Source organism: Condylura cristata, unplaced genomic scaffold, assembly GCF_000260355.1.
Source record: "Condylura cristata isolate star-nosed mole 26May11 unplaced genomic scaffold, ConCri1.0 scaffold00008, whole genome shotgun sequence".
Lineage (NCBI taxonomy): Eukaryota > Metazoa > Chordata > Mammalia > Eulipotyphla > Talpidae > Condylura > Condylura cristata.
Window position 1 is genome coordinate 14,157,685 of NW_004567109.1, and position 14,043 is coordinate 14,171,727.

The following is a 14,043-nucleotide window of genomic DNA, read 5'->3' on the forward strand; positions in this document are numbered from 1 at the left end:
GTGTCTTGACCATGGCCAGGGTGGAACTTTGAGAATAATAACTCATGTTTATCCAGCAGGTACTGCGTACCAAGGACTGTGTTAAGCACTTTATAGCATATATAATTGTATGTAAACCCTGCCCTACTAGGTGGCATTTTGACCCCTGTTATAATATCATACATAAGTCATAATACACCTGTATTACATTAGAGGTAAGGAAACAGGATCAGAGAGGTGAAGCTACTTGTCCTAGGTCACACAGCTAGTGAGTGGTCGAGAAGGCGCTCAAATCGTAGCTTCTCTGTGTCTGCTCCCCAAGTACCGATGAGGGAGGGTGGGGCCAGGAGTCTGGCCAGACTCCCCCCCACCTACAATGGGCCGTGTTTGAGAGAGTCACGTATTGGTTGTGCCAGGCAGCATGCTGGCTACATCAGTGAGCAGCACGATTCTAGCCGGGGAGACATAAGCATACCCCCAATAAAATAACTTCAGAGTAGATGGAGGAAGACAGGCCAGGAAAGAGGAAGGACAGTCCCAGGGTCACACAGCAAGTGGGTGGCGGGACCAGGGCCTGGGGAGGAGCCACCCAGCTGGTGCTGGGTGGCTGGAGAGGAAGGAAGGAAGCGGTGCGCCCAGGGTGGGGCAGCCTGAGCAAAGGCCCGAGGGCGCAGGAAGAGGAAGGTGTGTGTCTGGGAGCCAGGGTGCACAGGGACTCTGCAGATCACCGCCCTCCCCGTCTTCTTCACCTGCTCGTGGGGGCCGGACACGCTCCCCATGGTTTCCGGGATTCCTTGCCTTCTCCCTCGCTCCCGTCCTCGCCCTCGCCTGGGGTGCGGGCTGGGCCTGGCCTCTCAGACCTGGGCAGCTTTGGTGACAGGGGCCTCTCCTGGGTCTCCTCAAGGTCCCAGTCAGTTCTTTTCGGGCCTCGGCAGGGACACACCCCTCACCCCTCTCCCGCCTGCCAGGCCCACCCGTCTCTGCTCTGCCTTCCCTGCTCGCATCGCCCCTCTGGCCACTCCTGTGCTCTGTCTACCCATCTGCCTCTGGCCTAATAGCTGTCTCTTTTGCTTTATACTGTTCCCTCACTGGAATCATTAAGATTCGGATAAACCGAGAAGTAAGTATCTCCCCTCTCCTTCCCCTCCCCCCACTCCCTTCCTCCTCCTCCTGTCTGTCTGACCAGCTGTATCTCAGACTCTCACAGTCTCTGGCTGTCTCTCTCTGTCTCTGTCCTCTTTCTTGTCCACTCCTGTGCCTAACACTGGCCGTCCATTTCAGCAGCCTGGTGAGGGCCGCCCAGGGCTGAGATGTGACACCTCCCCTATTATAAGCGCCTCCTCCCCCTCCTCCACTGCCCCACACAGGGCATCAGTGTGGGGGTGCTGTCCCGGGCCCCATTCTGTACCGACAACCACCTGTCACCTTTGTCCCCCAGCCCTCCTCTTCCTGAGTCCTCACTAGCTACTATGGGCCTGGGGAGGGTGGGAGGAGGCTGCCCTGGATGGCCACTTTTGGCTGCTTCCAGAGCATGATGGCCTGGCCAGGCCTCTCCAGCTTGCTTCCTTGTATTCAAGTCCCTTTGTGATCGGTTTGCTTGAAACTCAACTCCAACCACTCTGCCCTCAACGGAGCCCTAAGTTGAGTATTTTATTTCTAGGGAGCAATATGGCTACTCAGTTTTTTACAATTATGTCATCTTTTGACTTTTTGAGAATATTTAAGAAAACCTAATTCATTTAACGAACCTCTGACTCGATCCTTAGCAGACGTGTTATTGTTGTAACACCCACTGGCTGATGGGGAGTATCTGCTTTTTCTGTGGGTACCTTCTCTGTTTTAGCTCCTTGTTTCCTTTCAAACTCTTGCTCTTTTACGATTGTAAACAACACAGTTCACGATGAGGCTTTCAGACAACACGGAGGTGCTCAGTATACAGAGTGATAAGTCCCCACGGTGGCGACTTCAGAGATGCCCGTCATCAGACGTGCCCCAGACTGCCCTCCTCTGTGTGATCACAGCTGGTCTGTGAGGTTCTCAGACTCAGACAGGCTGTCAGGCCCACGAAGGGCCTGCAAACCAGCCAGCGCCCGAGTTGGGTGGGGAGTGAATCCGGGCGGCCACACTTCCCAGCTCAATTTCCATGGCACACACCTCACCCCACCCATTTGGTTTCTTGTTTCTTACAAATGCTCTCGAAAGACTTGGCTTCCTCATTAGCACGTCAGTGCCCCCCAGCAGCTGAGCGCCCCTCTGGGCCAGGCCCTTTACCCTCTTCTCTTCAGCACTGCAAGGTGGGAACCTGCTTTGGCAGATAAGAAAAAAGAAGCTTAGAAAAGTTAAGGGAATGCCACCACTGTGCTGCCCTGAACTGGCAGAGCTGGGCCTCCCGCCCAGCCTAGGCCCTGCACCAGGGTGTCGATGCCAGGCTCAGCCCCCAGCACCCCCACAGACCCCAAGGAGGGCTCTGGGACATGCCGACACCCGCGTGGGAGGCCCGGTGCAGGCAGGCTCATCACCTGCATCGCGCCATTCTAAACTCCCCAGCTCAGCGACATCTCTGTGATGCGATTGTGCAGTAGTGCATGGTGCAATGCAAAAGTTAACGCCAGAGGAAGGTTTAGAGCTGTCTAAAATCTTGCGTCTCCCGGCCAGCCTTTTGGGAGGTGGCACTGTGTGGGCACGGGCTGGACGGAGACACTTGTTCTCACGGGGAATTCTTAGGCAAACTGGGTTTAGGCGGGTGGCCTGTCCTCCCTGCCTCCCATGGCCAGCGCTGGGGATGGAAGAGTGGCCCCTGGTGGCAGTACCTTCTGGGGGCTGTCCCCAGCCCCCCCTTGCCTTTCCCTCTGACCCCAATTGAGCATCACTTCCGCGGGGGACATGACACAGAGGCAGGAGTCAGGCGGGACTTAGTCGGGGAGGGAGGCCTCCCAGTGGTCCGCGGGGTCTTTTCATCGTGGGCGGATTTTACTGTGTTGGCCACTCCAGGGGAAGGGTGTGGAGGTGACAGACTGGGGCGCAGGTCCTGTCACCCCACAGCTTGCAGAAGACAGGGTTTTCGAGGCTGGGAGCCTGGCTCTGCAATGTTTTGAGGCCCAATGCTGCCTGTACCTGGAAATGGTTGGATATACACAACCCCAAGCCACTCAGACCTTTTGAATCTGAATTTACCTCTTAACAAGATCTGGGGGGAAAGGGGGCTCACGTGCACATTCCAGTTTGAGAAGTGGCCTCTTAGTGGCCAGAGCTGCATGGCTGTTGCTGGGCTGAGCTCCACAGGGGCCCGGGTCAGCTTGACTTTGAGACTCAGATTCTTAACCTCGATGTCCCAGGAATCCACTCTTCAGATCTTCAGGGGTGCTCTTTGGCCATGACAAGTGCGGACCTTTGCCTGCCACAGCGCCAGGCCCTGGCCACAGTCCGGTGCCCCTACGCACTCCTCCCGGCAGCAGGGGCAGGGTGGCGCTGTCACTCTGTTTTAGCACTGGGAGGCTTAGGGTATCCAGAAGGCAGGTTTGCTGCAGGCACACAGCTAGCGAGAGCAACCTGCAGTTGGGATTTGAACCCTGGCAGTCTGACTCCAGGGCTCCCAGGACCTGGGGAGCCCACAGGGCCAGAGGACTTTCAGGGGGCTGTGTTTCGGTGTGGCTGGGCCTGGCTGTTTTCTCGCATTGGCCCTTCAGCCCTTCTTTCCTGCCCTGGGGGGTTCCTGAGTGTGGGCTGGGCTCGGTGCCCCAGAAGGATGGGCAGGGCTTCATGGACAGCTGTGGCCCGAGGGCTGGCATGGGAGATCTGGCTGGCTCCTCTTCTCAGTCTGAGGGCTCTGGGGATGGAGGACAAAGCAACTCGTGGCCTCTCTTTTGCGGGAGAGCATGCAGGCAAAGTGCTTAGCACAGTGCATGATCAGATCATTCCTTTGAAAGACTGAACAACAATTATGAGAGGGTCAAGGGCGACCTCAGTGTTCATTTGCTCCCAACCTGCCCTGAGAGGGGCTGGGATGGTTGACAAGATCTGGGCTTGGCACTAACCAAGGTCTAGGCCTCTGGGGCTTTTGGGACAGGGCAGGGTCACCCTGCACTTCGTCTTCAATCCGCAACTGGGTTGCAAGCAGGTTTGGGATAATTACCCCTAGTTTGTGGACAGGGGACACTGCAGACCCCTATAGGAGTGTCCTTCCTGGAGTGGGTTTATGCCTGTAACACTGATGTCCCAGCTGCTCTTTCCCTCCTTACTTGGGGCTGCTCCCTGTTTTTTTTTTTTTTTTTTTTGACACGCCCTCTTTTCCTGTTCCAGGGTTACCACAGGTCCAACCACTTCATCGCCACTCAAGGTACCCGGCACCTCTGCGTGGGCCCCCGTGTGTCCCTGTGCTGGAATGCTCTCTGCCTGCCCTGCTGACTCCCCGTCCGTCTGTCTGTCTATCTCCCTGCCTGGCTAACCCCCACTCTGGCTGGTTTTCTGGAGTCTGGCCACAGCTGCCACCTCCTCTTGTGTGAGCCCTCCCCAGCGCTCGGGTCATCTGCATCTCCCCGGGCATCTGTTTGTCTCCACAGTGGTGCATGCAAAGGGACTGGCCAGGCTTGGCCTTCAGGGCTGTGGCTGTGCCTCTCGGTCTGGCGCTGCCTGGTCCTCTGGCTGTGTCTTTCCCCCTCACCTCCCATCTGTCTCTCCCTGCTGGCGACTTACACCATGAACTGAGGGTATCACCCTTCAGCTCTGCCGTGTGGGCTCCACGTAGGATGACCGGAGTCCCCAGCCTGATACTTCCCATCCCAGGGCCCTCCAGGCGTCACTTGGTGGTTGGGGTCTTATGTGGGGTGAGCACAAGGTCCCCACTGGGGCTCAGGAACATCCTGGCCTGGGCTGGTGGTTCTGGGCAGCAGATGTGCCGGCCCTCGGTGGAGACCTGGTATCAGAGACAAGTCCCCTGTGCGCCCCCAGGGCCGAAGCCCGAGATGATCTACGACTTCTGGCGCATGGTGTGGCAGGAACACTGTTCCAGCATCGTCATGATCACCAAGCTGGTAGAGGTGGGCAGGGTAAGCGGGGCTGGCAGGTGAGGACAGCAGGGTGGGCCGCGGCCAGTGAGGAGCCCTCCTAGCTTGTGCGTGGGGTCTCCAGGTGAAATGCTCACGCTACTGGCCGGACGACTCGGACATGTACGGGGACATCAAGATCACGCTGGTGAAGACGGAGACGCTCGCTGAATATGTCGTGCGCACCTTTGCCCTGGAGCGGGTGAGTCTCCTGTTCCCCGGTCCCTTTAGATGGAGTCCGCCTCCCCATGGCTTCCAGCACCCCCTCTCTGAGCCTGAGGCTGAGGCGGGTGCTGCTGCCCTCCCCAGCAAGGCGGCTTCTCGGTAACTGCAGGGAGCATCGTGGAAGTGGGATGGTGGCCACTTGGCTGACAACTCTCAGAGGAAGTCGAGATGATGAAGTAGGACAGCTGCTGCCGGGCTCCTTGCTCAGCCCGTTGCACACATTGCCCAGCCTCGGAAAGCTCTGCAGGGTCAGAGTTCACCACAGTCTCACTTGGCGGTCAGGATGCCAGGAGCAGCGAGGTGGCGCCGCCCAGGACAGCCACGCGCCGGTGGCCAGCGGGGCCCTGGCCACCCTCCCTTGGGCTCCGCAGAGGAAGGACAGATGTCCCCCTTTCGACTAAGACCAGAGAATAGAGACCATCTCCCAGGGTTCACCACAACGAGGTGGTGGAGATGGGCCGTTACTGTCACAGCCCCACATGACGGCTGTCTATCTAACCCGCCCACCTCAGGCGGGAACCCCCTCTCTGAGCCCACGTTTTCGCTCCGGTGCAATGAGTCACAAGCGCCCGCTGTGTCCGTTGACTCTTGGGATCCCTTGAGACCCCGCGGTGAGGCGCTCACCGCAGCGCCTGGCACACAGTGTCTGACAGACGCAGCAGTGACCCTGCCGTCACTCCTCGTGTCTCCCCAGAGAGGCTACTCTGCCCGGCACGAGGTCCACCAGTTCCACTTCACGGCGTGGCCGGAGCACGGCGTTCCCTACCACGCCACCGGGCTGCTGGCCTTCATCCGGCGCGTCAAGGCCTCCACCCCACCTGATGCCGGGCCCATTGTCATCCACTGCAGGTGGGGAGCTGGCGCCAGGGGAGGGGTGGCTTTTGCTCCCCGCGGAGCCTGGGCTGGCTGCATCGTGTTTAGAGGCAGTGCAGGAGCGATGGCCCCCAGGAGCTTTTGCCCTTTGAGCTTGGACGCTGAGAGCTGCACCTGCATGTGCTCCCCGAAGCCTCTGGAGCCCCAAGAGTCCACATGTGCTGGAGACAGAGGGAATGGGGCTGTTCAGGCACCAGGCGGGATGGGGTTCGCTGGCCTCCATTCAGCAAGCGTTCTAGTCTGGCCCGGTGCCGGGAGGGATTTTGCCCTCTCTCCCCTGAACAGTGGGCTTTCCTTACTCCTTGGCCTTCGCCTCCGGCAGCTCTGGTTTCTTCTCCCTCCTTTTACAACTCCTGGGAGTCCAGTCGCCTCTCCTGTCTCTGCTCCCTCCTCTGTCTTTCTCTTGTGGCTTCAGCCTAGCTCAGTGCCCTGACCTGTCCCCTGATGCCTCCCCCTGCCTGCCCCCACAAACCAGCTTCTTTTTGGTTTCTTAGCTCTCTTTAAGGTAATACCGTGTAACTTTAATTTTTTTAAATATGCTATCTTTTTTTTAAGACTTATTAATTTATTCATACAGAACTGGGGTATGGGCCAGAGGTACAGAGGTGAGAGAATTCACCAGAGACAGAGGGGAGAGCAGAACAGGCAGATCGACTGAAATACACTGCTGAGGGGAGCAGCGGGCGGACAGGAGAGGTCTCTGTGCCATGTGGGTCAGCTCCCTGGCCAGGGATGGAACTCGTGTTGAAGCAGCTGCTGCTAACTTCACAGTGCTGCGCTTTAATCCGTTGCACTACCAGGGAGGACCCATAAAAGATGCCATCTTTTTAGGTTAAAATTTACTGATGTATAATAAAAGTGAAGAGCACAAGTAATAAGTGTATGTGTAGCTATGAATGTTCACAAATTGAACACACCTATGAAATAACCAGCACAACTCAGATCAAGAAACAACCTCAGTGGCCCCAGAAGTCCCCTCCCTCCCTTCCCGCCTGTGGCGTCTCACTCCCACCCTCCCCGGCAATCACTGTCCTGATTTCAAAGCCACAGATTTGTTTTGCATATTTTTGAACTTTGTGTAAGTGGAATCATACAGCAGGTGCTCTTTGGTGTCAGATATCTTTCCTTCAGCCTTCTGCGTGTACGATTTCTCCAATTGCATTGCATCACATCCCACTAGATGAATAAACCACAGTGTGTCTTATGCATTCTGCTGTGGAGAGGCATCTGGGAGTTTGCTCGTTTTAAGCTATTATGCTAAGTTGCTGCTGAGGACATTTTATTTCATGTCTTTTGACCAACACACATTGGCTTTTGGTGTAGGTGTGTAGAGGAGCGGAATTGCTGTCTTGTGCAAACATCCAGTTTAATAGGTCCGAACAGTTTTCCACAGGCATCTTCTGAATGTCGACCCCCAGTGTTTGGGGGACCTGGTCGCTTCATCCTCAGCACTTCAGTACCACCAATTTCAAGCTTGAGATCTTGGTGTCATCACCATCTGTTTCCCTTCCCCTAAACTCAGCTCTGTCTGGTGCTGAGTGTGGGGGTCCCAGAGATATACCCACACAGTCCCACGGCAGTGAGCTCCCAGTCTCAGCCCAGGGAGGCCAGAGAGGCGGCCACAGGAGCGGCAGGAGGGGGGGATGATAAGAGCCTGTGTCGCTGCTCTGGCAACACAAGAATGACAGTGTCCCACCGGGCATGTGAGTGGGCACGAATGTGTGGGGCTTTGAAAGATGCTCAGGAGATTCAGGGAGACCCAGGAGGCAGGAATGTTCTTGGATTAAGCTTTGAGCTTCACCTTTGTCCTTGTCTTCTGTTCAGAGTTGCTGACTGCCCTCTGCATCCTCCCTACACTTTTCCTCCTCGCATTCCCCAGGACACACCCCCAGCTCTGTCCCTTCTCCCTGGTTCCCCCTGGGAGCAGCATGGGGTCTCTCTGGTACCCCATCCCCCCGCGTGGCGTGGTATAGACGGGGAAGGTGGCCTCTGTTCTCCAGCCCTCCCTGTTCTCGTCTTCTTGGTCCTGGGCTGTCTCCCCAGGCTCTGAGCTGGCCTGGGGCTGGTTTCTCCCCAGCGCTGGCACTGGGCGCACAGGCTGCTACATTGTTCTGGATGTGATGCTGGACATGGCGGAGTGCGAGGGCGTGGTGGACATTTACAACTGTGTGAAGACCCTCTGCTCCCGGCGTGTCAACATGATCCAGACGGAGGTAGGGGACACAGCCCCCTACTCCCTGCCCTCCAGCACGCGGGTTCCTCGTAGAGGCATGCAAAGCTGGTGGGCATGTCAGAGGGTGTCCTTCGCTCTTCTCCTCCCTAGGCCCTCCCCCTCCTCTCTCCCGACCCTGAACTTGACCTGCCGACCTCTGAGGGTCTTCCCAAACTCAGTTCCCCTGTGCTCTGAGGGGTCAGGCCAAACAGCAGAGGGCCGAGGCCATAGTTCCTGCAGTGCAGAGATGGTGTTTGTAGCTTCACTAGACACGTGACCCTGGGTTGTCCTCTCCCCTTCACAACTTCTCATGAGGCTGATGCAGGGACGCAGGTGGTTTCACGTGGGGTTCATCCAGCCTGTAGAAACACATGGTTGGGTGCTACCTCAGAGCACCCCCTCAGCCTTAAGCTTGCTCCCCAAGCCTCTAGCTTCTAGTCCCCTTCTGGCTCCTCATATTCTTGGCCCGCATTCTAGGAGCAGTACATCTTCATCCACGATGCAATCCTGGAGGCCTGCCTGTGCGGGGAGACCACCATCCCTGTCAGTGAGTTCAAGGCTACCTATAAGGAGATGATCCGCATTGACCCTCAGAGTAATTCCTCTCAGCTGCGGGAGGAGTTCCAGGTGGGGCTCCACTGTGCATGTATAGGTGTGTAGGTGTGGTTTGTGAGCGTGTGTGTGTGTGTGCGCGCGCGCGTGTGTGTGCATTGGCCATTCGTGCTCTAGGAGTCATTGAGGGCCAAGCAGGAGGAACGTCACCCCCATAGACCCTCTCGCACCCCCGCAGACCCTGAACTCGGTCACGCCGCCGCTGGACGTGGAGGAGTGCAGCATCGCCCTGCTGCCCCGGAACCGGGACAAGAACCGCAGCATGGACGTCCTGCCGCCCGACCGCTGCCTGCCCTTCCTCATCTCTGCCGACGGGGACCCCAACAACTACATCAATGCGGCCCTGACTGACGTGAGGGCTCGGGGCTGGGGTGGGCTCTGGGACTCCTACACTCAGCAGTCTCTGGGAAGGCCCAGGAGCCAGTCTCTGAAGTGGGCTGGGCAGAGCAGTGGGGGGCCGGGCAGGTGCAGAGGACCGGGCAGGGTGTGAGCAGCCCCGCTGAGTCCCGTTTCCCTGCAGAGCTACACCCAGAGCGCGGCCTTCATCGTGACCCTGCACCCGCTGCAGAGCACCACGCCCGACTTCTGGCGGCTGGTCTACGACTACGGCTGCACCTCCATCGTCATGCTCAACCAGCTGCACCAGTCCAACTCTGCCTGGGTGGGTGCCCACTGTCCGGGCAGGCAGGCTGCCTGCTGCCCGGGGCCCCAGTGTGTGCACGAGGGCTCCCCCAAAGTCAGGGGCTCCTTAAACAGGTCACCTCTCTCCGGAGTCTTGGCTTCCTTGTCTGTAAAATGACGCTGTCGGGTTGGAGAGAAGCTGGTGGTTGTTCCTGAGCACCTGCCGTGTGCCAGGGATGTTGCTTTATGCTCACCGGCTTCAGGTGAGGCAGGTAAGCCCCAGGTCGGTGAAGCAAGTTCTCCGAGCTTGGGAGCTGAATTAGCCAAGTTGTGCCTTCACCCCAGCAGCTCCTTCCAGGGCTGCTGCTTTTTTGGTCTCTCAACTAGACTGCGCATCTTGGGGGCTTTGACACAGAAATTGCAGCCGCCTTATGTTCTGACTGGTCTGTCTGAGCCTCAGTTTCCTTTTTGTGAAATGGGGGCTATCACAGTTCCTGCCTCATGGATGTATGAGGGCTGCTTAGCATGTACTAGGCGCCCAGCGCATGCGGGGTGAAGACGATGAGGGGGAGAGTTGCTTCTGAGGTTGGTTCGGACACTTGCTTGGTGCCTTTGGCTTAGGGTGGCCAGAGGGGTACCCCGTTACCTTTTGGAGATCCAAAGCGGGAGATCCCTGGAAGTGCTGATGTTCAGCTCTGCCCCGAGTGTCTGTGCAGAATACAGTGGTGCAGGGGTGCACTCTGTCTGACGGGGGAGTCTGCAAGTGGGGGTGTCTCTGAAGATGAGTCTGGAGTGAGCAGCTAGATCAGTGTAGGGGGGGCCCAGGGGGTGTGGAGGTCTGGGGGTGTGGGCGTGAGCAGCAGTTGCCCCAGCCTGGCCTGCTCAGCTCCCTGTCTCCGCTGCACCCCCAGCCATGCCCGCAGTACTGGCCAGAGCCCGGCCGGCAGCAGTATGGCCTCATGGAGGTGGAGTTCGTGTCAGGGACAGCGGATGAGGACTTGGTGGCCCGTGTCTTCCGGGTGCAGAACATCTCTCGGGTAAGTGATCTGGGAGCCCAGGGCAAGGATCTGGGGTGGCTTCCGTGGCCCTCTGAAGGTCACAGGTGGCCTGGTCCGGCCACGCTCATGCGCCCCCTGCTGGCTGCCCGCGCCCCCAGCTGCAGGAGGGGCATCTGCTGGTGCGGCACTTCCAGTTTCTGCGCTGGTCGGCGTACCGGGACACGCCCGACTCCAAGAAGGCCTTCCTGCACCTGCTGGCCGAGGTGGACAAGTGGCAGGCGGAGAGCGGGGACGGGCGCACCGTGGTGCACTGCCTGTGAGTGCCGCCTCCTCGGGCTGGGCGAGGGTCAGGGAGCCGCGCTCCGCGGGAGAGGGCCTGGGGCTGGCACCAGGGCCCCGGTGGCCGGTGGCCGACAGCTGCCTGGCTCTGCCTCACCAGGCGAGCAGGCCCTGCCGCTTCTGGGGGAACCTAGTCAGTTTGCACCCTGAAAGTTGCCCTCGGCGGGGTGTTTGGCTTCGCCAGTTCAGCCTTGTGTCTTTGTTTTACGCTATGCTCAGGTAGCCGTGAAGTTCCGTCTTGGTTCGCGCAGCTTTCTCCATGGCTTCGTTCACCGCCTCACTCATAAGTTTACCCACTCACCTGTGTCTGGGTGCCCCCCCGCCCCCCACGCTTTCAGCGTTACTGCGCCTGCCGGTGCCAGGCAGGGCGTACTGGGTGCGAAGTGAGTCCAGCAGCCCCGGCCTGCAGCGGCTTGCCGGCCCCCACTTCCTAAGCGGAACCCGCAGCGCAGCGCAGGCAGCCGGGAGGAGGGGCTGTGTGGGGGGCTGTGGGTTTGGCGCCGCGTGCGCCCACCCCCGTCTGCGTCGTCTGTGTCGCGGCTCCTCTTCCAGTCTCCCTGGGGCTCATTTCCCTCCTGCTCTCCTGGTGTCTGCTCTATCCCACTCGACCCCTCGCCGCTGTGTTTGTCTCAGTGTCTTTGTCTTGGAGTGTGCCTGGCCGCCTGGCAGACCTGCTGGCGCTTCTCCTGCAAGCTCTGTCTTCCTAGATGCCTCTGGGTGCCCTCTTCGCCTTGAGGTCCTATCACTTACCTCTGGGTCCCCTGGTCCTCCCTCCTGCCGCCCCCAGCCTCCTCCTTCCTCCTGCCCCCCAGCCTCCTTCTCCTTCCTGCCCCCCCAGCCTCCTTCTCCCTGCCCCCCCAGCTTCCTCCTCCCTCCTGCCCCCCCAGCCTCTTCCTCCCTCCTGCCCCCCAGCCTCCTCCTCCCTCCTGTCCCCTCAGCCTCTTCCTCCCTCCCCCCCAGCCTCCTCCTCCCTCCTGCCCCCACAGCCTCCTCCTCTCTCCCCACCAGCCTCCTTCTCTCTCCCCCCCAGCCTCCTCCTCCCTCCTGCTCCCCCCTGGCTGCCCTGGCCCTGCCTTTCACCTTTGACTTGCCCCCGCTCCTCCCAGGCCCAATCCCAAATGTCTCTCTCTCCCTCTCTTGTGAAGAAACGGGGGCGGCCGCAGTGGCACCTTCTGCGCCTGCGCCACGGTCCTGGAGATGATCCGCTGCCACAACCTGGTGGACGTTTTCTTTGCTGCCAAAACACTTAGGAACTATAAGCCCAACATGGTGGAGACCCTGGTGAGAAGCTTCATTCTGTGCCCGGCCACTTCAATGCCCAGCCCATGTCTGGCGAGGTCCCTTGGTGCCCACGCTCCCACATCTGGGCCCACGGTTGGGCCCTGGGTTCCAGTCCTGTGATGCCCAAACGGCTGCCTTCACCTCCCGCTCCCCACCAGCAATGGCTGCTCCCCGGCGGGGGGAGGGTGCAGCCTGGTGATGTCCTCCTCTCCCTCTCCCCAGGATCAGTACCACTTTTGCTATGATGTGGCGCTGGAGTACCTGGAGGGGCTGGAGACAAGATAGCGAGGCCCCTGGCCTGGGGCACACTCAGGGCCAAGCCCCCATCCCAGACCAACGAGGACGACCTGCGCCCCCAACTCTGCTCCACTGGAACCCCACAGGGAAATCACGGGAGTGGGCACTGAGCCCACATGGTGTCCTGTCCGCTGTGGGTGGGGCCTCTCACCACAGCAGGTGGGCAGGTGGCGTGATAAGGTGGAGCTTTGCAAGACGGCAGCCCAGCCCCACTGCTATCGGGTCTTGCGGGCCTGTGCTGAGAGGCCTGGCACTGCCTGGCCAAGTGACAGGGGCTCAGCACTACTGGCTCTGGGGGGTGCAGGGCCGAGCCCCCTGACTCCCAGCCTTGGCAGATGAGTGAGGTCCTTAGAGTGTGTGCCAGGCCAAGCTTTCCACCCCGCCTGGCTTCCTCTGGACATGGGAGATGGGCACGGGGGCTCGGCATCTGATGATCCCATCAGCCCAGCCCCTGAGGGCCTGGCGAGACGCGCTCTGCCTTGATTTGCGAGTGGGTAGGTCAGACCGGCTCTCCCAGGGTGAGCCGGAGCTCTCCTCCATCGCTGTCCCCTGCAGCCCTGGGGACGTTTTGCTCACCACCCCTCCCACTTCTGCTTCCTGACCTGTGAGCTGAGCTTCCTGACGCGGGATCTGCCCACCCTGCCTCTCCCTCGGTGGGACCCCTCCCTGCCTGCAGTCTGCAGAATGAAGTCACCTCGGCCCCCGGCCTGTAACTCTTGGGCCTCACTGGCCAGGTGCTGCTCAGCTTTCACCAGTGACTATTGTCCAGGCTGAGTGACAGCCCTGGGAGTTGAGGTCCCTGTGGCTCCTGCTTACGCTGCCCACTGCAGAGGGGCACTGCTAGGTCGGGGTGCTCCCCGCCTCCAGAGTTCCAAGGAAGATGGTGTATTTTGGGATGGAGGATCAATGCCTTTTTGTTTATTTTGTTATTTTTGGATGGGTAGGTGGGAAGGTCTCTTTCCAATGGGGCGGGACACACCCCATTCCGTGCCTCAATATCCCCATCGTAAACTGTAGCTATGACTACTGACCTACCTCGCAGGGGCTGTGGGGAGGCAAAGCTGGTGTTTGTAAAGTGCTTTGTAAATAAACGTGCTCTCTGAATGCCACAGAGCAGCCTGCGTGTGTCTGGCCGGCCCGCCCGTCCCTCGCCTCCCGGTGCGGTGGGAGAACACTGGATGGGACTCAGGAGCCTGGTCTGGTCCCCTCCGGTGGGGGCTTTATCCCGAGACCCTCGAGGGCCACCGAGCTGCCTCTCCCGCCCGAGGGTCTGGACCCTGATCCCGCTTTTGTGGGGACCGCCCGGGAGGCCCACCTCTCAGTGTCAGGCCTGGTTTCCCGCCTGAAAAAGGAGCAATTCTGTTCGGTTCAGATGAGGACGCGACTAAGTGGCTTGCGTGGTGCCAGGTGCGCTGAAAGGCTCCTTTAACACACAGTGGAGGGCAGAGGCTCACCCCTGCCGGGATGTTGGCTCAGCTGGAGACTCCAGCCCATCTCCAGCCTCCGCTTCCTCAGCGGGTGGGGTGGGCTCGCCGGCGGAGACACAGACCCTTTGGTTCTGTCG

General features: G+C 59.4%; 1 protein-coding gene across 4 annotated transcripts in view; it reads left to right on the top strand.

Annotated features, from left to right (window-relative positions):
- The window catches only part of PTPRU (protein tyrosine phosphatase, receptor type, U), a 71,078-nt gene extending 57,497 nt beyond the window's left edge, over nt 1-13,581 (top strand). For 2 of the 4 annotated variants that reach the window (XM_004678706.2, XM_004678708.2), the window contains 12 exons: nt 4,279-4,315; nt 4,927-5,024; nt 5,107-5,223; nt 5,941-6,095; nt 8,197-8,332; nt 8,809-8,958; nt 9,122-9,295; nt 9,464-9,604; nt 10,476-10,601; nt 10,721-10,878; nt 12,047-12,182; nt 12,405-13,581. In XM_004678706.2, the coding sequence (XP_004678763.1) occupies nt 4,279-4,315; nt 4,927-5,024; nt 5,107-5,223; nt 5,941-6,095; nt 8,197-8,332; nt 8,809-8,958; nt 9,122-9,295; nt 9,464-9,604; nt 10,476-10,601; nt 10,721-10,878; nt 12,047-12,182; nt 12,405-12,467 (1,491 nt within the window). In that variant the 3' untranslated portion in view covers nt 12,468-13,581. Of the gene's footprint in view, nt 1-1,081; nt 1,100-4,278; nt 4,316-4,926; nt 5,025-5,106; nt 5,224-5,940; nt 6,096-8,196; nt 8,333-8,808; nt 8,959-9,121; nt 9,296-9,463; nt 9,605-10,475; nt 10,602-10,720; nt 10,879-12,046; nt 12,183-12,404 lie in introns of all 4 variants that reach the window. The other 2 variants (XM_012722228.1, XM_004678709.2) reach the window with 2 other exon arrangements.
- Nucleotides 13,582-14,043: the final 462 nt, after the last annotated feature.